Source organism: Chiloscyllium plagiosum, chromosome 13 (genome assembly GCF_004010195.1).
Source record: "Chiloscyllium plagiosum isolate BGI_BamShark_2017 chromosome 13, ASM401019v2, whole genome shotgun sequence".
Classification (NCBI taxonomy): Eukaryota; Metazoa; Chordata; class Chondrichthyes; order Orectolobiformes; family Hemiscylliidae; genus Chiloscyllium; species Chiloscyllium plagiosum.
In genome coordinates, this window is record NC_057722.1 from 58,890,804 (window position 1) to 58,916,728 (window position 25,925).

Below are 25,925 nucleotides of genomic sequence, written 5' to 3' on the forward strand. Positions count from 1 at the left end.
AAAAATAGTGGATATAACTACAATATGCCTCACATACTTACAAGCATTTTACAACTAGAGGATGGTCCAGTAAAAATGACAAAAGCAGATTAATTATTTTAGCTATTTGTGAATTAGTTATTTGTCTCTCGCTGGAACATTTCATTATTGGAGAAATTATGGTGTATTTGAGTTGATGAACAGTCCTGAAAGAACAATGTGGTCCTCAAAAGGTTCAAGACAGAATTGAAATGCAAATGACCATAGATTCGCCAATAGGATTCACTCAGCTTTCCAAGCTTTATGCTTTTTAAAACCATCAGCTAAATACCTGGCTTTAGGACCTGCAGTACAATTTGATTTATTTAATTAGCCAAATCAGTAAAGCTCTGGATTAATAAATAAAAGCTAAATACTGCAGGTGCTGGAGATTTGAAATCAAACATAAAGTGCTAGAGAAACTCAGCAGGTCTAATAGTATCAGTGGAGACAGAAACAGAGTTACCGTAGCGAGTCCAATATGGACCAGATTTAGACTGGAAGTGTTAACTCTGATTGCCTCACTAGAGGAGTTCAGCGCTTCCTGTTTGGATTATGCCAGGAATTATGGAGGAGACTGATTCAATTGAGACATTGAACGCGGCATTGGATTTGGTTAATATTTGGACAGAAATAATCTGAAAAGGCAGAAGACCGGCATTAGGTAATGATGCCCATTTGAAGAGCTGGCATTGATACAATGGGCCAAATGGCCTCCTTCTATGCAGAAAGACTTCGGAAATAAATCCACAACTGGATATCAAAGGATTGAACCAAAACTGATACATCTTTAAGTAAATACATGTTACAAAGAGAATCCACATCAGAACAGAATGGTTCCAAGCCTGAAGCCAGACCCATCTATTTAGTTTGCAGATGACTAGAAGATTGGTGAAGCAGCAGAAAGCATAGAGGACTGTCAAAGAATATAGGAGAATATAGACAGACAGGAGAGTTGGCAGGAGAAGTGGTAGATGGAGTTCAATCCAGGTAAATGTGAGGTGATGCATTTTGGAAGGTCTAATTCTAGAGCAAATTATACTGTAAACAGAAGAGCCTTTGGAAAAAGATGATGAGCAGAGAGATCTGGGAGTTCAGGTCCATTGTACCCTGAAGGTTGCTGCACAGATGGATAGAGTGGTCAAGACGACATATGGTATGCTTGCTTTCATTTGATGGGGTATTGAGTATAAGAGCTGGCAGGTCATGTTAAAATTGTACAAGACTTTGGTTCGGCCGCATTTAAAATACTGTGTACAGTTCCGGTCACCACGTTACCAAAAGGATGTGGACGCTTTGGAGAGGGTGCAGAGAAGGTTTACGAGGATGTTGCCTGGTATGGAAGGTGCTAGCTATGAAGAGAGGATGAGTAGGTTAGGATTGTTTTCATTAGAAAAAAGGAGTTTGAGAGAGGACCTGATTGAGGTCCACAAAATCATGAAGGGTATAGATAGGGTGGATAGAGACAAGCTTTTTTACAGGGTGAGGGATTCAATGATGAAAGGTCACACATTCAAAGTGAGAGGAGAAAAGTTTACAGGGGATACACACTGAAAGTAGTTTACACAGAGGGTGGTAGGTGCCTGGAACGCATTGTCAGTGGACGTAGTAGAGGCAGGCATGGTAGATTCACTTAAGGAGTGTCTGGACAGATGCATCAGTAGTTGGGGAGCAGAGGGATACAGATCTTTAGGAATTAGGCGACAGGTTTAGACAGTGGATTTGGATCAGCACAGGCTTGGAGGGCCAAAGGGTCTGTTCCTGGGCTGTAAATTTTCTTTGTTCTTTATTAGCAATGTAGCTCACCCTTGTAGTAAGAATACTGCAGGAAGTCGTAGTGCATGGGTAGGTAGTTCTCAATGGGAGAAAGGCGGCCTGCTCGTGTTGCCAACTCTCTCATACAGTCATGTTCACACTGGAGGACCTGGATATAATGATCTGGGGAGGGAAAAAAAAAAATCACATAACACAATGATAGCACACTGTCTGAAAAGGTAAATCCACTTACTGAACTTCAGAGAATTGATTATCTTCTCAAACCTGCTCCTGCATTAAAAACATGAGATATTCCAATGTGTAATTAACTCCTCACTCACCTCCTGTTTCTTTGCTATTTTCTGGTTGCCGCTCTGGACAGGTTTACTCTTTACTTTTCTCTCCTGTTTTGTCACCTTATTTCTGAAATTTCCTTATCTTACTCGCACTCTTTACTGCATTTTTACCAAGGTTTAGATCCATCTCTGTCTTGGAGATGATTTTGATGGGTAACCATTTAGAGTAGACCGCACTCTCACAACAGAAGGTTGTGGGCAAATTCCTAACCTTGGACTGGGCCTATTATCCAACTTGGCATCCTCATTCAATGCCAAGTGGGTGCTGCATATCAAAGGTGGCACCTTTCAAAAGGAAATGAGGCCCCACATTAACGATTAATGTTAATATCCCACAGCGCAGAGCTAAACTCCTGGCTTTGCATTATCGGCTTGTGACTCTCTCATGCGGTCTACAATTTTGCAGATGACACTGAGATTGGTGGAGTAGCAGATAGTGAAGGGGACAGTCAGAGAATGCAGTAGAATATAGACAGATTCAAGAGTTGGGCGAGAAATGGCAGATGGAGTTCAATCCAGGCAAATGCGAGGTGATGCATTTTGGAAGATCCAATTCAAGATCAAACTATACAGTAAATGGAAAAGCCCTGGGGAAAATTGAGATCTGGGTGTTTAGGTCCATTGTACCCTGAGGGAGGCAATGCAGGTCGATACAGTGGTCAAGTAGTCATAAGGCATGCTTTCCTTCATCAGACGGGGTCGTGAGTACAAGAGCTGGCAGGTCATGTTAGAGTTGTATAAGACTTTGATTCAGCCACATTTCGAATACTGCGTACAATTCTGGCCACCACATTACCAAAAGCATATGAATGCTTTGGAGAGGGTGCTGAGGAGGTTCACCAGAATGTTGTCTGGTATGGAGGGTGCTAGCTATGAGGAGAGGTTCAGTAGATTAGGAGTAGTTTGATTAGAAAGACAGAAGTTGAGGGGGACCTGATTGATGTCTACAAAATCATGAGAGGTATAGACAAGATGGATAGCAAAAAGCTTCCCCCCCCAACAGTTGGGGACAAAATTACTAGGGGTCACGAGTTCAAGGTGAGAGAGGAACAATTTAAGGGAGATATGCATAGAATGTTCTTTACGCAGAGGTTGGTGGGTGCCTGGAATGCACTGCCAGCGAGGTAGAGGGGCATAATAACATCATTTAAGATGTATCTAGACAGATACATGAATGGGCAGGGAGCAAGTGGATACAGATCCTTAGAAAATAGGCAGCAGGTATCGATAGAGGATCTGGATCAGCACAGGCTTGGAGGGCCGAAGGGCCTGTTCCGGTGCTGTAATGTTCTTTCTTCTTTGTTTTTTTTCCAAACCCATCTGGTGAACTGTGTTAAGGGGCAATATGGAGGTGGATGAAAGATTGAAATTGGTTGAAAGAAAATGTAAAACATGACTTTAAACAATTGACATTTTTACTTCGTTTTAATCTTCACCTAATGGAGATTAGATTCAAGTCAATTCTGATGTTAGATCCTCCCAACACTAGTGGGCTGGGACCATAATATTCCAATGCAAATATGCAAAAGTCCCAGCCGGAAACCTCATGTGTGGAGTGAAAACATCAATGAGCACTGGGGAGAGAGGATATAGCCATACTTAGAGAGTATACTTTATGAATGGGATGAACAGTTGACTCAATAACTGGCCAGTGCCAGATTCACATTCAGCACTATCACACAATGGAACTCCCTAGGGACAGTTCTGCAGACTGCTGAGCTTGTGAAATAATTTTTTAAAAAGTCTTAAGTATTTTCCTATGTTAAGTAATCAGTTGGCTAAATGTTAAATAGAATTCACAAATTGCTGAACTCATTCCTGGCACAATCTGGTTTGTTTGGGATCTCAATGATGTGACGGAGGCATTTCCACATTCTCTAGTTATTAGTAACTCTATGACTATGCAGTCTGACCCAGTTGGATGAGACACCATCAGACAGATGCTCTATAACCTTGTCTAGCGGTCAAGAAAAGCTTTGATACCCCCAATAGCTAGCTGCCTCATTCATCTGCAACAGCTGAAACTGAAGTGGCAGAATAACTCACGTCATCTAAATCGTTGCCATTTTAGTCCACTCTGTTTTCAGCTCACATCTCCTCCAGTGTATCACTTCACTCCTCTCCATAGTGAACCCCATTAACTATGCTTTCCTCCATTTTGTCATTCTGTTTCATGTCACCCTACAAACATTTCCTCCTCATTATCCATCATTCAGAAAGGAACAGGAAAGTGGAGAGAAAGTGGGGAGGATTCAAAGGGAAGGACATGGTTCTCCGAAAAGATTGAGAATGCTCCTTCAGAGAAGGGGAGAGAAAACAGATTTTGAGGAATTACCTCAGGAGACATGAATCTTTGTATGATTACAGAAGCATGGATCTCTTTTGCCTGAACCTCCTTCTAGTCAATGTAAGGAAGCAGCTGGATGATTCAACTCCATTTTGCAACGTAGCTTGAGTTAACAGGAGTCAATTACATTCTGGTGAGTCAACATCAAATGTGAACACATGGTTTCTGTTTGCTTTATCATCATAAACAATTTGGATCAGATTGTTTGACGTACTGTAGACAGAAAGCTGGAATTTAGAAAATTATAACTTCCTTGAAAATAAGCCTTGGGTCATGACCTCATAATTAAGAGATGTCAGCAAAAGGAAAATAAGAAGCTAGTGAGTCCACTGTATTCTATTCAGAGGTTATAGGCTTTTTTGGTTTACTAAATTAGTACATTAAAAAGGTACAGGATAGAAGAATTAATTTAACTTTTAAAAATATCAAAATGAAGACATCATAAAGAATGGCGGCGAGGTGGTAATGTTGGGTGTACAGCATGTGAAAGCTGCCTGATACAAGACAAACAGAATTGCACTAAGTGTCTGGGGTTCAAGGAGATTTGGCTCAGTGTGATTGTGCTGCAGACTCTGTGGCACATCATAGAGTGGGTTGTGGTCGATATGACAAATTACAGAGGACGAGACAAGGCAGCAAGGTAGGAGTAAGGGTTATAACAACCAGAGAGTGGCAGGAAGGGAAATACTGTACAAAGGTATCAGCATCCCAGCTGATAAGGCCAGTTGGTGCTAAAATGATAACAAGGCAGAGTTAAAGGCTCTGTGTTGGAGCATTAATAACATGACAAATGAAATGATAGTTCAAATAGAAATAAATATGTATGATCTGATAGCCATTACAGAGGCATGGCTGCAAGACAACAGAGGCTGGGATCTGCATATACAAGGGCACTTGGCATTTAAGATGGACAGGCAGCTGGGAACAGGCGGAAGGATCACTCCTTGATAAAGGATAACATTAGAACAATCCAGAAACACAACCTTAGTTCTAAAAAGCAGGATGCAGGGTCAGTTTTGATTGAGATGAGAAATAGTAAAAGGGAAGAAGTCACTTTTTGGAATACATTGCAGGCCACCCAACAGTAACTGCACTGCAAGATAGATTATTCAGAAATCAATTACAGGGGTTGGTAAGAAAGGTATGATAATGATCGTGAATAATTTTAATCTCCCTGTAGAATGGCCAAATCTGGCACACTCCAGAGACAAGCAGAGAGTATGCTACACTATACCTGACAATGTTTAAAGAGACAGGAATAATTACTAGGAGGAGAAAGTGAGGTCTGCAGATGCTGGAGATCAGAGCTGAAAATGTGTTGCTGGAAAAGCGCAGCAGGTCAGGCAGCATCCAGGGAACAGGAGAATCGACGTTTCGGGCATAAGCCTGAAGAAGGGCTTATGCCCGAAACGTCGATTCTCCTGTTCCCTGGATGCTGCCTGACCTGCTGCGCTTTTCCAGCAACACATTTTCAGCCCAGGATTAATTACTACCCTCATAATAAAATGCAACTAGGTACCACTGTTTATAACATTACTTTTTTGTTTGCCTTTAGCTTGGTGGATTCAAAATAGGGATCAAAGGCTAGTTTTCAATTTACAAGAGCTAGCTAATGTAAATTGGGAATTAGGGTCAGGAAAATGTCAGGAGAAATGGAGTGGCAGAAACCCAAGAGGATATTTCACAACTCAGCAAAGATACAGTCTGGTGAGATTCTAAGTCAGCAGTAAACCATGGAAAAGTATAAAATTCTGAGAAGGCTAGTGGCAGATTTGAAGATTGGACAGAATATTAAAAAACAAAGAATAAAATAATAATGAGGGAGAAATTAAAGTATGAGAGAAAGCTAGCTAGAAATATAAAAACAAATGTTTAAGGAAAGAGTGCTGATCCCCAAGAGAGTTGAGGGAATTAATTATGGAAAAATCAGGAAATGGGGGAAGGAATTAAATAGATACTTTCTGGCTGTCTTGATTGTTAGAAATGATATCACAGAAAATATTGTGAATCAAAAGGTATAAGGAAGGGAGGAGCTTAAACAAGTACAAATCACTAGAGAAAGAATAATGAGAAAATCAGAAGTAAAAACTGTATTGTCCCCGGGTCCTGTTGGACATAATCCCAGGATCTTAGAAGTCACTGCTGAGATAGCATTGGCTTTAATTTTCCAAAATTCCCTATTCTGGAAATGTCCCATCAGATAGGAAAATAGTGAATGTAAATCCTGAAATCAAGCAAGGAGGGAGACAAAAGCAGGAGTCTACAGGGTAGTTAGCTTAATATGGTCATCAAGAAAATACTGAAATCTATTATTAAGGAGTTTATAGCGGGACACTTTGAAACTCTCAATGAAATCAGGCAGTCAATATGAATTTATGAAAGGACAATAGGTGAGATACTAAACAAGTATTTCTCTTCAGTATACACCATGGAAAAGGATACAGAAGCTACAGAACTTGGATAAATAAATAGTGATATCTTGAAAAGTGTCCATATTACAGAGAAGCTGGTGCTGGACATCTTAAAATGCATAAAGATCGATAAATACATTAAATCGATGATTCAATGTATCCTAGAACTTTGTGGAAGTTGGGGAGGTGATTACTGGACCCTTGGCTGGAGACTTTTGATTAAGGTGCCGGAAGACTGGAGGGTGCCTAATATGGTGCCATTATTTAAGACAGGTGGTAAGGAAAAGCCATGGAACTATAAATTAGAGAGCCTGACGTTAGAGGTGGGTTGGAGAGGATTCTGAGGGACAGGATTTACATGTATTTGGAAAGGCAAGGATTGACTAGGGATAGTCAACATGACTTTGTGCCATAGGAAATTATGTCTCACTAAAATATTTGCGTTTTTTGAAGAAGTAATAAAGAGGATTGATGAAGACAAAGTAGTGGTCATGGACGTGGTCTAAAACGGACTTCAGCAAGGCATTCGACAAAGTTCCACGTTGTAGACTCGTTAGCAAGGTTAGATCACATTGAATCCAGGAAGGGAGACCATTTTGGAGAGTGGTCATCATTTTTGGGGGATTAAACTAATTTAGGATATCTGGTCAGCATGGACAAGTTGAACTGAAAGGTCTATTTCCATGCTGTACATCTCTATGACTCAATGACACTAATTGTGTTTGTATAAATTAGAGATTTTTGTTGAAGTAACAGGCAACTTGGACAAAAGGGAATCTGTTGATTTCCAGAGGGTTAACAAAATGTAACAAATGGTGTACCACAGGGTTCAATGCTGGGACCTCAACTGTTTTCCAATTTATAGACATGAATTGGATGAAGGGATGGTTGCTGAATTTGCAGATGACACAAAGATAGATAGGAAACTAAGTTCTGAAGAGGATATAGTGAGTTAAGTGAGTGGGTAAGAAGCTGGCAGATGTAATACAACGTGCACTTGAACACTTTGGCAGGAGAAATTTTTTAAAATAGTATTGAAGACAGGGAGAGATTGCAGAGCTCAATGGTATAGAGGGTTCTGGATGTCCTAGCACACAAATATTAGTATGCAGATATTTCAAGTGTTTGGAAGGTAAATGGAATATTGGGATTTACAGTAAGGAAATGCAATAGCAAAGAAAAGACATTTTTCTCCTAGATTAGAGTATTGCTGAGACCACATCTGGAGCATTGCGTACAGTGCTGGTCAGTTTATTTAAGAAAGGACACAACTGCATAAGAGGTTGAGAGGAAGTTTGCATGATCAATTCCAAGATTTATGAGGTGGGGGGTGGAGCACCTGGACTCAACCATTCCAGTTAGAAACATGTGGATGATCTTATGAAAAGATAAATGATCCTGAGGAACTTTGTCAAGTTGGGGGAGGCTAGAATTAGGGAACATAGTTTAAAAATGTCGGATCTCCCATTTAAGATGGAGAGGAAAATGACTTTTTTCTTTCAGAAAACCTTGAGTTTGAAGAGTTCTACAGAGACCAGTGGAGACAGAATCATTGAGTATTTTTATGGCAGAATTCAATAGGCTCCTGATTAACTTCGTGTCGGTGGTAGGCAGGACAGTGGATCAGATCAGTCATGATCATAGTGAATAGGAGCAGGCTTAGACTCTGCCTACACCTGCTCCACATTTATATGCTGCTACGTTAGGTCTCTCTGATGACATTGATTGGTTCATGACTAATTGATACTACTGTACAAGGATCTCCTGATCAAGTGAAACCCAGTGCAAATTAGCAAGGTGATGACACAAACAGGTTTGCTAATTTATTATGTGGATTTTACAAATGGAGTGTGACCAGGACAAGATGGTCATGATTGTGAACAAATGTCACAGTGTAGTCAAACAAACATGGCAGGCAAGGAAGCAATTAAAAATAGGAGAAAAAGGGAACTTGGTGAAGAAGCATAAAAGGAGACCAGCAGGACTGACAAAAGGTTTACACCTTGATCTGGAGGAGCAGGTTTAGAACGTGGAACATAGAACAATACAGCGGAATAAGGCCCTTCAGCCCTCGATGTTGTGCCTACCTGTGAACTAATCTAAGCCCATGCCCCTACACTATCCCATCATCATCCATGTGCTTATCCAAGGATTGTTTAAATCTCCCTAATGTGGCGGAGTCAACTGCATTGGCAGGCAGGGCATTCCATGCACTTACCACTCTGAGTAAAGAACCTGCCTCTGACACCGGTCTTAAATCTATCACCCTCAGTTTGTAGCTATGCGCCCTCATACAACCTGACGTCATCATCCTAGGAGAAAGACTTTCACCGCCTACCCTATCTAATCCTCTGATCATCTTGTATGTCTCTCTCAATTCCCCTCTTATCCCTCTTCTCTCCAATGAGAACAGATGACCCTGGGGGTGAAGGGTAGGGGGAGCAGAATGGGAGTGACCCCGGGGGTAACAGGCAGTCGGAGTAGAATTCAGAGATGGAGCTGTGGAGGAGACTTCACAACTCAAAACATGACGTAGGATTGTGTGCTCAGGTACCAGGTCTAAAGGCTGAATGAGATGTGTCTGGAGGGAGGTAGAGAGTAAAGCACTTACTTTTGTGATTTCTAGTTTATAGGAATAGAGACAGTGAGAGAGAGCATGTGAGAGAGAAAGCATCTGATTTGGTGTCTTGCTGACTGCCTTGCACCACTGCTAAAGCGATTGTTTTTGTTTTACTGATTATATATCAATATAATTATCAGACAAATGGTAAAGCAATCTTCCTTCCACTGACATGGGACAGCCCTACGCATGCTTGCTCTGGGAATGAGAGAGGATTTATTACCTGAGGTGTGTCAACTCTCCAAAATAAAATGGTGATCAACAGACACCAGCAAATCTTATAGCTTCTGCAGCCAGTGACAGGACTAAGCAGTTCCAGGTCAGTCGTGCAACAAGATGGAAATGCAGCCTCCACCATGATAGCCTAGAGGTATTATCACTAGTCTACTAATCCAGAGACATAGGTAATGTTCCAGAGACATAGGTAATGTTCCTGAGACCCTGGTTTGAATCCCAACATGGCAGATGGTGAAATTTGAATTCTGTAAAAATCTGGAATCAGGAGTGTAATGATGACCATGAACTCATTATCGATGGTCATGAAAAACCCATCTGGTTCACTAATGTCCTTCCTGGTCTGGCCTATATGGGACTCCAGACCTGAAGCGATGTGGTTGACTCTTAACTACTCTCGGGATGGGCAATAAGGGCTGACCTGGCCAGTGATGCCCACATCAGGTGAATTTGTTTAAAACTCTGAGACTCCTGACTTCAGGCTGTGTGCCAAGGTTACCTTAACTGTAGTGGGGGACTCAATAGCATTGCAGACATTGTATAAACTCACATTTGTCACTACGTCGATCTGCCAGCATTTCAATTGGCACTGGGATCAGGCAAGTTTTGAAAATCCCATACCCAGAAAGCAATATTGGAGCATGCAGATTTCAGAACGCAACACAACTTGCAGGAGTAGAGCAGTGATCCTGGGAGTGAAGGGTAGGGGGTGCAGGATGGAGTGACTTCGGAGGTGGCGGGCATTGGGAGTAGAATCCGGAGACGGAGCTCTGGAGGAGACCTCATGACTCAATAATGACATAGCATTGTGTGCTCAGGTACCAGGTATAAAGACTGAGTGAGATGTGTCTGAAATGAGGTACAGTGTAAAGGCCTTACTTTTGTGATTTCTAGTTTATTAGGAACAGAGACAGAGAGAGAGCATGTGAGAAAGAAAGCAACCTGATTTGGTGAGTAGAGAGTGAGGTTGAGTAATTGATTCCTACATTATTGTTTGTCATGGATAAGGTTTATTCAGGAAAACTCAACCCTGGGAATGCTCCTCTTTCAATATGTGGGAAGTCCAGGACACGTTCAGTCTCCATGATGAGTTTGTTCAACTGCAGCTCCTGATTGGCTGCATGGAGTAGCTTGAGCTGGAGACGCCTCACTATGGTGTATCCATAAGGCTGAGGATGTTGTGGAGAGCACGTTCAGTGAGCTGGTGACACCACAAGTAAGGGCTACACAGGAAGAAAACGTATTGTGTAACCATCAGGAACACCAGTAATAATGGATAGGCAGTGCAAGAGTCCCTGTGGCCGTTCCCCCTCTCAAACAGACATACCATGTTGGGTACAGTTGGGGTGAATGGCCTCTTAGTGAAAAGCAGTCAGATCAGTGGCAGCATGACCGGCACTGTTATACAGCGGGAAGGATCAACTGTAAGCGAGCAGTAATAATAGGGGACTCTATACTCAGGGGCTGAGATAGGATAGTGTGGTGCCAGGGTCAAGGATGTCTCTGAGAAGGCGCAGGATATTCAGAATGGGGAGAGTAAATAGCCAGAGGTCGTAGCCCATATTGGTATTTACACTATAGATAGGAAGAGAGATGAGGTCTTGAAATGGGAATTTAGGAAGTCATGAGGGAAATTGAAAAGCAGGACCATCAGGACTGTAATCTCAGGATTACTCCCTGTACTCCATGCTGGTGAGGCCAAAAATAGGAAGATAATACACATGAATTTGTGGAAGGGAGGACTTCAAATGTCTGAACCATTGGGATCTCTTCCAGGGTAGGGAGGGGGCATTCAAGGAGCTGTCCCTGTCTTGTGCAAGGTTTCAACAGACCCCAGTCTGACTAGTACTGCCTTTACTCTTCATGCTGCTATCTCCTCGAATCACTCGACACTGAATTCATCTCTGGCCTGATTAAGACGTTTACATTTAAAGGCTGTGAACAATGTAGATGTAGATCAGAGTCAGGGCCTAGAAATACTTCAGATTCCTGACTCAAACTTAAAATCATTTCCAACGTTCAAAAAATAATATGTCGACTACAAAGAGTTCAGAGATAACTGGACACTCTCAAAAGGTGCTTGATAAATGCAAGTCACGCTGAGACATTCAGAATGTCATACCTGTGATGAGCTCGTAAAGGTGAAAACTCTTGGCTGGGTAATTATTACCATCAAACTCCTGTGGTCCTTGGCAAAATACACGGCACTCCGTCTCAGCGACCCAGTACTGAGTCAGTGCCTCTTCGAATGAATCAATAGCTAGGGCATATTGTTCTTCATCATAATGTTTCATACCAGTACTGAAGGCCACCTGGATATAAATGAGACAAGATTGAGAGTTTGTTCAGTGAAACAACTCAAAATCAAATCATTAATTAACAAAGCATGTTCAAAATTTCCAAAAGAAACAAACTGTTCCTTTAAAAGGAAAATATGTTTTTCTTTGAAACATATTCAGTTTTAGCTGCATCATAATGACAGACTAACAGATGCGTTCACTCAAGATGCTCAGAGATGAAGCGGCGTGATATTCAGGTCACTGCAGGAGACAAACATGCATGAATCAGGGTTAAACAGTATTACAAGTGATAGACGTGTTCCAACCAGCACTGTACCCCAGGATTATACAGGTACAGACCTGTCCCCACCTGTACTGTACCCCAGTGTAGTGACAGACCAATCCCCACAAGTACTGTACCTGAGGGTTGTACAGTGACAGACTGTCCAACAGTACTGTACCCTAGTGTTATACAGTGACAGCTGTCCCCAGCAGTACTGTACTCCAGGATTGTACAGTGACAGACCAGTCCCCAGCAGTATTATACCCCACTGTTATACAGTAGCAGACCTTCCCCATTGGTGGTACAACCCGATATTCTCTGTACAGCTCAATTGCAAAAACATGACTGCCAATCAACTGGGTGGTTTACAAATTTAACTTTACAGAATCTTGCACCCCCCAATATATTTCCCCGACATTCCAGTCTCATTTGCTGGTACACACTCTGTATTTCTTTCTTTACCATGTATGGCCTCATATCCTGATCGACGAAGTGAGATTCCTTAACTCCCTTCATCAGCTTGTATCGCTCTAGATTCTGCCGCATTTCCACATGCTCAGGATTCGCCTGGAAAAACGTGTGAGCTGCTGCAGCTGCTTTATCCAATTCATTGAGCTGGAAACAAACATTACAGACATTACCAGCTGTGTTCATAAAGCCTCTCATTGTATAGCTGAAAGCACATTAGTACTGACATATTAACACACACTGCACCTCACATACTTCTGTCTACTCCTTCTCTAACTTGCCTGATGACATTTTTAAAACAAGCCTTTTATGTCAGACTAAGCTTACACCTGAATTCCATTGGTGAGACAGCAACAAAACCAGTGGTCAAAAATGCAGCATCAAGTCCCATCCATCGTCATCACATTTATTGACTATCATTGACTCTCATCCACCAACTGCTTATAGAACACAAGAAATAAGAGCAGAAATAAAACATTTAGCCCTTCAAACCTGCTCTGTCATTCAATAAGACCATGGTTGAAGATAATGTGATATGTTCTGCTGGGAAAAACACGGAGAGACAGTGCAATTTAAAGGGTACGATTTCAAAGGGAGTGCAGGAGCAAGAGAGATGTCTGGGTGTATATGTACCAAGATCATTATAGTTGGCAGGACAGGTTGAGAATTTGGTTAATCAAGCATCCAGTATCCGAGAACAAAAACAGAAATTGCTGGAAAATCTCAGCAGGTCCGGTAGCATCAGTGGAGAGCAATCACAGTTAATGTTTCAAGTCCAGTCACCCTTCTTCAGTCTCCTGGGCTTTATTAAAATGGGGAATAGAGCACAGAAGCAAGGAGATTACATTTTGTATTAGACAATACTCCAGCTGTGTCCATTTCTGGGAGCTGTATTTCAAAAAGGATGTGCAGGGTTTGCGAGAAACAGATTTCATGAGCGTAGTCCCAAGGATGAAGAACATCAGTCACGCAGATAGATTGCAGAAGTTGGACAGTTCTCCCTGGAGAAGTGAAGGCTGAGGAGATTTGATTGATATTCAAAATCATGAAAAATCGGAGTTAAAAATCACACACCAGGTTATAGTCGAACAGGTTAGAGTATAACCTGGTATTGTGTGATTTTTAACTGTGTACACCCCAGTCCAACACTGGCATCTCCAAATCATGAAAAATCTGGGCATAGGAGCAGGATTAGGCCATTCAGCCCATCAGGCCTGCTATGCCATTCAATGAGAACATAGCTGATCATCTAGCTCCATACTGTTTTCTCGTATTATCTAATTTCCTTAATGTCTCTAGCCTCAAAACAAAATTGATTTCTGTCTTGAACCTGCTCAATGATTGAACCTTTCTGGACAGAGAATTCCCAGCACACACTTCCCCTGGAGTGTTCAAATTTTCCCCATCTGAATCCTGCATGGCCATCCCTTTATTCTGAGACTCTGTCCCTTGTTCTGGATGTCCCACTGAAGGGCAACATCCAATCTACCTCCACCCTGTCACACTTGTAAGAATTTTGTAAGTTTCAATAAGATCATTTTTCATTCTTTAAAATTTAGATGGATCACATCAAACAATCCCGCCATCCCAGTGATTATCTCATGAGCTTTGTTGCAATCCCTCTGAGACAAGTGTATTCCTTAGATAAGGGAGCCAAAACATACACAATTTTCCAGGTGTGGTTTCACTAAGGCTCCCTACAACTGTAGCAAGGTAGATTTACTCCTGCAGTCAAACACCTTTGTGATAAAGGCTAACGTACCAATTGTCTTCCCAATCGTGCACCTGCACACACTTTTGCAGGATTCTAAATAACTGCTATCTTCAAGCTTACTTTTTCTGGCACCCTTATAAGCCAATTACTTTGTTCTAATGAAATCTTATTTTGTTAGCCAGGAGTAGTTTACCTTTCATTTTGAGTGTTTGTGGTGTAAGGGAATATGTATTAGTTGTAAACTATGTATAGACCTTCTTTAACTGCATCTACCTCCTGTCTATAATAAATATTTGTAGTGTATTTTTCCAATCCACCATGGCCAATTAGCTTCCCATGCCTTCATAAATCACTTCCATCAATTTAAGTCTCTGGTTTCAAAGTAAACCACATCACATTCTAACAATGGGAAATTATGGTCACTTTTTCCCAAAGATTTTTTTTCAAGAATTTTATTAATTATCCTTTTCTCATTACAGAATAATAAATCCAAATTAGTCCGATTCCTAGTTGGCTGCTGCTTCAAAAACTTATCTCATGCCCACTTCAGGAATTCATCAATGGAGCATTTGTGCTGACTTGTTTTAACCCAGTCTGTGTTAAAATTAAAGTAATCACGCAAAGCACATGTTTATTTTCCTGATGTGTGGCATGCCGACCACTTCCACTATTATGTGGTGACCTATAAATAACTCTCAATGATGTTATTGCTCATTTGTTGTTTCCACCCAAGCTAATTTCACATTTGATCTTTCAATCAAAGATTCTCTCTTATTGATATACTGACTCCCTTTCTTAATTTAAAAAAGGTGTTCTTCCTGAAGAAGGGCTTATGCCCAAAACGTCGACTCTCCTGTTCCTTTGATGCTGCCTGACCTGCTGCGCTTTTCCAGCAACACATTTTTAAGCTCTGATCTCCAGCATCTGCAGTCCTCACTTTCTCCCTTTCTTAATTAAAAGTCTATCCAATCTCCTTAAATATTCAGCTCCAAATCTTGGTCACCCTGCAGCCTCATCTCTCTAATGACAAAGTAAATCATATGCATCTAGATAGAAGGCCTTTAACTGCGTAACATGAGATATTAAACAAGGATAAATTGTTCCTACTCATAAAAGGATAAAGTGGCAAAGGTTTAAAGTAATTAGTAAAGAAACAAGGAAGTGATCAGGGAAGAAGCATTTTCAGGCTGCAACTGAAAAAAGGTCTGTAATGTGCAGCTCAAGTGTGTGGTGGAAGCAGATTTAACTAAAGCCATCAAAAGGGAATTAGATGGTTGTTTGCAAAGGAACAATGTGCATAATTAAACAGAGAATTCAAGAGAATGACATTGTGACAGTCAGTGCAGAAGGATTGGCCAAATAGCCGCCTTCTCCACTCTAACAATTCTTTCTTTCTGCGCATACTTAGTAGTTCATATTTTAACACCAGTGTTCAAAAGGTAAGGACAGGTCTGTCAACGTCTACTAATGGGTTACTGTACTAGTGGGAACTGGTCTATCACTGCACAATCTTAGAATACAATACTGCTGGGGACTGGTCTGTCACTGCACAACACTGGGGTATAGTACCATTAGGGGCAGAACTGTCACTGCACAACCCTGGGGTATAGAACTGGTGGGGACAGGTCTGTCACTGTACAACCTTGGGGTACAGAACTGGTGGGGACAGATCTGTCACTGTACAACCCTGGGGTACAGAACTGGTGGGGACAGGTCTGTCACTGTTGAAACTCTCTTGATGGTAGTTTTGATTTCAATTTATTTATTTTTATCTGAATACTTTTCATTCAGTTTATCTGAGTTTCTCCAGCGCTTCGGTCCTTTGTGATTTACATCTCTGTGCATTTGCTATTCTTTTCTTTGTGTTTTATTGTCTTTGTCAGATGTTTGAACATCAAGGAATCAGTGTCTTCAGGGTGGATTCATTGTTAGCACTGCTCCTCACAGGGCCAGCAACCGGGGATTGATTCCACCCTTTGAGCAAACTCCACACAGACAGACAGTCACCATTCTCCCCTTGCCTACACAACTTTCCTCCAGATGTTTAGGTTTCCGCCCACAATCCAAAGGTGTGCAGGTGAGGATAGATTGGCTATGCTAAATTGCCCAGAGCATCCAGGAATGTGCAGGCTAGAACAGCTAACTGAGGAAGGAGCAGCGCTCCGAAAGCTAGTGCATCCAAATAAACCTGTTGGATGATAACCTAGTGTTGTGCAACTTTAAACTTTGTCCACCCCAGTCCAACATCAGTTTCTCCACATCAGGCTGGGTGGGTTAGCCATGAGAAATGCAGGGTTACAGGGATAGTGTAGAGAGTTGGCGCTGGGTGGGATGCTCTTTCGAGGCTTGGTGTGGACTTGATGGGCCAAACGGCCTGTCTCCACCATGTAGTGATTCTAGGATGCTATTTCTGCAACAGATTCCTAAATGGCACATCAGATAAAAATATATGACTAAGCAGACACAGGATTGCTTAGCTATAGACTGACAGGTTATACACAGACAAAAGCTAGGGTCAATGTTCTTGCTGGAATCTTCACCCGGAAAGCCAGAAAAATAGCAGAAATTAAACCAGTGGTTGAAGACATTTAAAAACAACAGTAACATTAAAAATGAAAACAAAAAATTGCAAGGACCAGTTTGAAGGAAATAACAGAAATGACAAAAGACAGTATTAAATGACATGTCATTTAATTCTAAAGTTAGTAGGCTGTAAGTAGAAATCATCGTATGGGACAATGAGGTGCTTACGTCAACATGGCCATGGCTGTAAAGTAGAATGGGAATGGTTCTCAATATTCCTGTTTACTAAGTAGTCAGGAGTGACAGAAGGAAAAGTTACAGCGGCAATGTTAACCAAAGGTACTCTTACAGGTTTAAATAGAAAGGACATAGCAGTTGGTTTTCAGGATGAATCTACATGGCTTGAATGGAAGCAGAGGAGAAGTTGTACATTTTTGGGATTTTCTTTATAGGGATCTCCATACAGAAAAAGAGACAGATAAACAAATCTGTCAGAAATTTTTTTAAAAAATATATAACAAAAATCCAGTAACAATATTACATCATTTTAAATTTCCAAACATAGACTGGGAAAAACATGGTGCTAAATGAAAGGAATTTTAAACAGAACTTTCTTGATCATTATGTCTCCCATCCAAGGAGGAAGCAGTGTTGGATCTGGTTCTGAACAAAATGAAGTAGGCCAAATGGAATGTATTACAGTAGGAGATGATCTAGCCATTAATAACCACAAAATAAATCCTTTTAAAGAAGCTATGGAAAAAAAACAGAAAAAAAAATGAAGAACATAATTGTTCAACAGGCAAAGTTTTGACATCAATGATTTAAAGACAAGGCAGGGTGGAGATTGAAGAAGGTGATCTCAGGATAAAGCAGTCACATGGCCAAATTCTGACTGGTTATACACCAGAATTAGCCTATTAAAGATAAAGATAGAGCCATAGAGCTGTACATCCTGGAAAAAGATCTTCCGATCCAACTCATCCATGCCAACCAGATATCCTAAATAAATCTAGTTCCATTTGCTAGCATTTGGCCCATATCCCTCTAAACTCTTCCTAATCATATACCAATCCTGGTGCCTTTTAAAACGTTGTAATTGTATCGACCTCCATCACTTCCTCTAGCAGCTCATTACATAGACACACTACCCCCTGCCTGAAAAAGTTGCCCCTTAGGTCCCTTTTAAACCTTTCCCATCTCACCTTAAAACCTACGCCCGCTAGGTTTGGACTCCCCTACCGTGGGCAAAATACCTTGTCTATTAATTTTATCCATGTTCTTCTTGATTTTATAAAACCTTCTGAGGTCACCCCTCAGCCTCTGACACTCCAAAGGAAATAGCCCCAACCTATTCAGCCTCTCCCTAAGCTCAAACCCTCCAACCATGGCAACCCCAGTAAAATCTTTTCTGAATCTTTTCAAGTTTCACAACATCCTTCCGATAGTAGAGAGACCAGAATTGCACGCAGTATTCCAAAAGTGGCCTAACCAACGTCCTGTACAGTTGCAACATGACCTCCTAGTTCCTAAACATGACACACTGACCAATTAAGACAAGCATACCAAATGCCATCTTCACTAACCTATCTACCTGCGACTCCACTTTCAAGGAATTATGAACCCGTACTCCAAGGTCGCTTTGTTCAGCAACACTCCCCATGACCTTACCATTAAGTGTATAAGTCTTGCTCTGATTTGCCCTACCATAGTGTAGCACCTGTCATCAATCTAGATTCTCCATTTGCCACATCTCAGCCCATTGGCCACTCTTATCAAGATCCTGTTGTACTCGGAAATAACCTTTTTCGCTGTCCACTACATCTCCAATTTTGGTGTCATCTGCAAACTTACTAACCATACCTTCTATACTCACATCCAAATCATTTACATAAAATGACAAAAAGCAGTGGACCCAGCCCTGACCTTTGCGGCACACTGCTGGTAACAGGCCTTCCGTCCAAAATGCAACCCCTACCACCATTCTGTCTCCTGCCTTTGAGCCAACTTTGCATCCAAATGGCTAGTTCTCCCTGTATTCCATGTGATCTCACTTTGCTAACCAGTCCCCCACACAGAACTTTGTCCAATGCCTTACTGAAGCCCATATAAAAAACAAACCCTGCTCTGCCTTCGTCAATCCCATTTGTCACATCTTCAAAACACTCAATCAAGTTAGTGAGACATGATTTCCCACACACAAAGCCATACTAACGATTCCTAATCAGTCCTTGCCTTTCCAAATTCATGTCAATTCTGATGCTCAGAATCCCCTCCCACACTGCCCAACACTGATGTCAGGCTCATCAGTCTATTATTCCCTGACTTTTTTTTAACCTTTCTTAAATAGTGGCATCAGGTTAACCAACCTGCAGTCTTCCAGCACCTCACCTGTGGCTATTGATGATTTAAATATCTCAGCAAGGGGCACAGCAATCACTTCCCTAACTTCCCACAAGCTTCTATGGTACACCTGATCTGGTCCCAGGGATTCAATGGAATACCTTGAATTTGTTACATCACTGTTGTACTGCAGGAAACACACAGTTTGTGCACAGCAAGCTCCCACAAACAGATATGCAAAAATGGCCAAATAATCAGCTGGTACAAAAACAGAATTTACTGGGAAAATTCAGTATATCGGAGAAGAAAGCAGAGTCAATTTTTTTGGGTCCAGTGACCCCTCTTCGGGTCTGTTGTTGTTTGAGGATTAAGTATTGATAAATCTTGTATTGTTCTTTGAATTATGCCATGGGAGCTTTTACATTAATGAAAGGACAGGCTGAGCTTCACTTTAACATTTGAACTTGTGTGGGTCACTCCCTCAATAATCCAGGGCTCCATCTTAGGAGGCGAAGAGTGCTGTCCCCCGACACAATGTCAAGAAAACACTCTGTCTGATTGTAGAATACTCAACAACCCAAGCACACACCTTCATGGAGTGTGTTTACAAGGATCATGAGTTCAAATGGTGCATCTTGGTTACCTCCCTTCTTCAAAAGCTTCTCTAACAGCGCAGTAACCATGTCCTGCCCAATTTCCCATCCCTAAGTGAGGCTTAGACTGGAAATATTAAACATAAGGATCAGGCTCATCCATATCAAACACACCAAGGAGAAGTATAGCATGAGGTTAGATACCAAGTAAAGTTTTCTCCACACTGACCCATCAAATTCTCCCAAAACAGATACAATGCAAGATAAATGAACAGGTCCCTTTGCACGGTCTCTCTAGAATGTATCTTAAACTAATACAAAGTCATTAGATAGGAACCAACAATGAATGTGTCTCTTTGTAATCACTAAACAGGAAGAGAAGTAGAATTTGAGGCGATATGTTCCATGGCCGAATAGTTAAACTGTCAGCGACATTCATGGTCAATGTTTACACAGCAACAGGGACAGAGTGAAATAGGCCAGAGAACAATCAGAGAATAAATTCCAATCATTGAACGCTGAGGTCATTTTAGTGAATCACATATTTTCTCAGAGATATGCAGGTATCATTGCTTTTAAACAAAATACCAGAGACAAAAGTCAATTACATCTTACTTTATCCTTGTGAAATACTTAAAGAAAATTTAATCTGACAAATGATGTGACATCGTTGGCCATCTGACTCTTGAAAAATGGTGGTGAGTTCTTAAACACTACTGTCCATTTGCTGTAGGTAGACCCACAATGAGGTTGGGATTGGGGCACAGAAGTTTCAGCATTTTAACCCAGTGACAGTGAAGGAACGGTGATATATCTGGATGGTGAGTGGCTTGGAGGGGAATTTGCAGCTGATGGTATTCCTACGTAACCACTGTCCTTGACCTTCTATTTGGAAGTGGTTGTTGGTCTGGAAGATGCTATCTAAACAGCACTGGTGAATTTCTGCAGTGCATCTTATAGATTGTACACATTGCTGTTACTGAGTGTCGGTGGTGATGGCGAAGGTGACGGAATTGATGTCAAAGCAAACTGTGTTGTCATGGATGGTGTCACAAGCTTCTTGAATACTGTTGGAGCTGCACCAAGTCAAGTGGAGAGTATTCCGGCCAGGATTGGATAGTAAGATCTGATATTGTTTTCAATTATAGAAATGACCAGAAGGTTCACTGAATGAGTAAAGGAATAAACAAATAAACGATGAAAGCAAAGCATTTCAAACTGGAGAAATGAAATGAAGGTTAGAAATCACTCAAGATTTTTAAAGAATTCTTCTTAGTATTTATGGAGATGAATCACAGGCAGGGTATCAGAGAGCAATGCTCTGGGAGACAGTGAGGCCTCAGTTTCAACATTACAACTGCCCTTTCTGGTTTCAAAAAGGTGGGATCAACAGCAATCCTCATTTGCTGTTTAGGGCAGCAATCACTAGAAGATTATTCAACTGTGGCGGCTTCAGACCCAAGCCAAATCCTCTCATAAGACCACAAGATATTGGAGCAGAATTAGACCTGGCAGCCCATTGAATCTGTTCCACCATTCAATCATGGATGATATGTTTCTCAAATCAAATCTTTCTGCTTTTGTTCTAGAACTCTCAATTCCCTTACTAATCAAGAACCAAATAACCTCTTCTTAAATATACTCAATGACTTTGCCTCCACAGATCTCTGCAGCAATGAGTTCCATGGAACCATCACCCTCTGGTTAAAAATATTTTTCCTCATCTCAGTTCTAAGGATCATCCCTTCCCTCAGAGGCTGTGCCTTCAGGTCTGAGTCTCTCCTACTAGTGGAAATATTTTCTCCATGTCTGCTTTATCCAGGCCTCCCAATATTCTATATTCTCTCTTCACCCAAATGAATCACACAATTTACAAGCAGCATGGGGTAGGGGTCACTGACAGGGATCCCAGACAACTTCTCCACTCAGCGCCTCCCCTCCTCAAGGGGAGGGTTGGATGCTCAGAATGTTCCTCAGTAAAGAGCAGTGATCAAACCTGGGATCTGCCTGGCCAGCAACAAACTCAACAGTGGCTGTTAACCCATCTAGACATTGGCAATGGCCAACAGGACAGATGTCAGAGGTAGTTTCTTTACTCAGAGTAGTAGGGGCGTGGAACGCACTGCCTGCAACAGTAGTAGACTCACCAACTTAAGGGCAATTAAATGGTCATTGGATAGGCATATGGAAAGAATGGAATAGTGTAGGTCAGATGGGCTTCAGATTGATTTCACAGGTCGGCACAACATCGAGGGCCGAAGGGCATGTACTGTGCTATGATGTTCTATGTTCTATGTATTAAATCAATGTAATCCTTTTGTATTGCTATGGAAAATTATGGAGAAAAAGAAAAGCTTGCTTCTTTATTGCATTTTCATAATGTGGGGGCATCCAAAAACATTTACAATCAATGAAGCACTTTAATGATGTAACTAGAATGTAGGAAATACAGTAGTGAATTTGTATACAGCAAGATACTGCAAACAGCTCACGCCCTGAACTGACCCTTCGACAGCGCAGAGCTCCCTCAGTCCTGGGGCTCCCCAATAAGTGCCCTGCTCTTCAGAAGAAGTGTACCATGAAGATTAGCGTGGATCATTTGCTCAGGTCATTGATGTGGGCTTTGTCACAATTTCCTGCGCCTAATGCAATGCAAGCGTCTGAGCTACTGGTTACGATTGAAAATCCAAAATTTCTTCAGGAGTATTACTCGCAGCTGGAGATGTGAGTTGGGATTTTTGTAGCTTGCGGGTTTGGACAGTAAGATGCAGACACTGTGCCAGCTGGCTGGACAGCACTGATATGGTTCAAGAATCCTACATAAACACATCAGCACCATGAAACCCACCAAACCCTTCTCAATTTAAAAAAAGCATGCATCATTTTTGAAACAAATTGGACCTGACTTGGGCTTCATGGTTTTTTTTTTAAATAAGAAATTCATTCTCAGGATGCTGACGTGGCTTTGCACGGTCAGCATTTCTAACCCAATTGCACCGTGACGATTATGATGGGCCACATCATTGATCCATTGCTAGATCAACATGAACTGAATGATCTACTGGCCCACTTCGGAGAATAACTGAAAGCTAATCAAGTTAGTGTGGGACTGCATAAGTATAGCTGGCTTTTTATCACTTCAGAAGCTTAATGAACCAGGGTTTTTTTTTAAAAAGCATGCTGACAGACACCAGACTTTTCTTGTAAGAAAATTGAGACAATTGTTAAACCGCAGCTGGTTACGAATTCTAATCACTTTCTTATAATAGCAAATGGCAGAGTTGAAAATATGCTAATGGCAATTTTAGCCAATAATGTCTCAGTATTTTGTTCAGTTTAAGTACAGCCTTTCTGTTGAGTGGGTGAGACTCCATTAACATTCACAAATAGAATCTGCTTATTGCCCCTTCCCACTCCTGCAGTTTCTGCTGGTATCTGTCTTACCTAGATCTCATCTATATTCTGCTCTTTGAGCATGTTTTTCAATTACACAGCAAGAATGTTCATGTGTGTGCTAATGACACTGAGCTCCAGCTCACTACCTCCTCTCACTACCCATTCACTAAGATGATGAACAGATATTTCCTCCAATTAATTATCGCAACTACCAAAGTTTTTGTTTCAAAGTCTCTATCAGGAACTCCATTCCATCTGCATGGTAACTATTCATAGTTCACAATCTCCCCAGAAGGAAAAAACCAATGAAACTTGCATATGGCAGATAATGCTCAGACTCCTCTTTTACACTTCATCACTGGGTTCCAGTATGACTGGTACACACATTTACTGGTATTTCTGTTTCCTTTTATATTCTTCCCTCTGGGTTTGCATGAAATCTAACCCCAAGATAACATTCTGACCAAATATCCATTCATAGCTGATGTTACTACAGGATAAGTCAGATCCCAACCTGAAATCTGATTTGATAGATTGTATTTTTTTCTTAAAAATTGAACATGGCTTTCTTTCACTGAATGATAAGCAAACAATGCTGCAGATCTAATTTTAGCAATAAAACAAAGGTTTACTACACAAAAGGAACAAAGATACAATAGAACAAAGCTGAAAATGTGTTGCTGGAAAAGCGCAGCAGGTCAGGCAGCATCCAAGGAGCAGGAGAATCGACGTTTCGGGCATGAGCCCTTCTTCAGGAATCTTCAGGCTCATGCCCAAAACGTCGATTCTCCCGCTCCTTGGATGCTGCCTGACTTGCTGCGCTTTTCCAGCAACACATTTTCAGCTCTGATCTCCAGCATCTGCAGTCCTCACTTTCTCCTACAATAGAACAAACCAAGATATTTATACATAATGCAAAAAAATTTCAAAAGCACATGGCAAAACAAAATCCAGTCTATTTACAACACCATCCCTTTATAATAGTCAAATACCAGGAAGAGTTCCCTTCCCTATTACATCTATGTTTGACTTAACTGTTCTATTCAATTCCTGGTCTTAGGAGGTTGGTTGTTTCTTCCTTGATTATTCCCACAACAGAACTTAAACCTTCTTAGCTTCAAAAAATCTCTTCAGGGCTTTAACTAAACACATCTGAAGTAACATTTTTCTTATGAACAAATCAGTTTTTCCAGGAGAAACTGTTCTTCTAACTCCAGTTAGGTCTTCTGTGAAATGAAACTAAAAGCTTTCCAATCTCTGGGTTTTTCGAAGCAATCAATAAACCAAAAGTAAGCAATTGCTTTTCACTTGTTGCTCCAATTGGAAAACTCTCACCACTTCAAATTTTTAGTTTCACTCCAAGAGGGCCAATAGTCAGCTGTTCTGACACGTATTGCTTCAGATTCATGGCTCACACAGCCCAAAACCCACATGCCACTAAGGCACATCCACTTCCATTTCCTATTCACCCATCAATAATGTGCTCACTGACTAACACTGGCTCGGAGATATGGAGTGCCTCAAATGTCAAAATTCTCACGGCAATTTTTACACTATTTCAAATGGGGAAGCAGTGGTCTCATGGTGTTATTGCTAGATTGTTAATCCAGAGATCTAGGTAATATTATGGGACTCGTGTTCAAATCCACAGCAGATTGTGGAATTAGAATCTAATTTTAAAAACAAATCTGGAAATAAGAGTCTAATGATGACCCATTAATCCATTGTCAATCGTCAGAAAACTCCATCTGGATCACTAGTGTCTTTTAGAGAAGGAAACGGCCATCTTTATCTGGTCTGGCCTACATTTGACTCCAGATCTACAGCAATAAGGTTGACTTTTAACTGTATCTGGGATGGGCAATAAATGCTAGTCTAGCCAGTGATGCTCTCATCCTAGGAATAAATAACCCTTACAGCCCCAGATTTTCCTATCTCTAATCTCCTCTAGCCTATGACCTTTTGAGATCTCTGGGCATCCCAAATTTTATTGCTTCACAATACCTAAATGTGTCCATAGTCACCTAGGCCCAAAGCTCTGGAATTCCCTCCCTAAACTTTGTCTTGTCTTTGTAACTCTTTCTCTTCCTCAAATAAAAAATTAAGTAGTCATTGTGACCATGAAGCTAACAGATTATTCTAAAAATCAGCATGGAAACAGAACCTTTGGTCCAACTTGTCCATGCCAACCAAGCTTTGAGGAAAAGGGCTGGGGGGAGGATGAGCGAGCTGACCACGGTACCATGCTGCAGAAGGCCATTCACGAGGGAGGGCAAAAAAAGGTAAGCGGTAGTTATAGGAGAGTCTATAATTAAGGAGATAGTTAGTATGGTTTGCAAGCCGATCGGGAACCCTGTATAGTGTGTTGCCTGCCCAGTGCCCAGGTGCAGGGCATCTCTGACTGGCTTGAAAGGATATTGGAGCTGGAGGGGGACAAATAACATAGTCAAGGCTAGACTGGAGGATCTGTTTGGGGATTATCAAGCACTAGGAACGAAACGAAAGAACAGGTCCTCAAGCGTTGTAATCTCCCAATTACTGTCCGAGCCACGTGCAAATTGGCTTAGGGATAAGAAAATTAGGGA

The 25,925-nt window shown here is 41.3% G+C and overlaps 1 protein-coding gene across 1 annotated transcript in view; it reads right to left on the bottom strand.

Annotated features, from left to right (window-relative positions):
- The window catches only part of p3h2 (prolyl 3-hydroxylase 2), a 157,038-nt gene that overhangs the window by 30,072 nt on the left and 101,041 nt on the right, over positions 1-25,925 (bottom strand). Inside the window, exons 2-4 of the mRNA XM_043702558.1 lie at positions 12,766-12,918; positions 11,864-12,053; positions 1,825-1,956 (exon numbers count right to left, since the gene is read on the bottom strand). Of these exons, the coding sequence (XP_043558493.1) occupies positions 1,825-1,956; positions 11,864-12,053; positions 12,766-12,918 (475 nt within the window). The remainder of the gene's footprint in view (positions 1-1,824; positions 1,957-11,863; positions 12,054-12,765; positions 12,919-25,925) is intronic.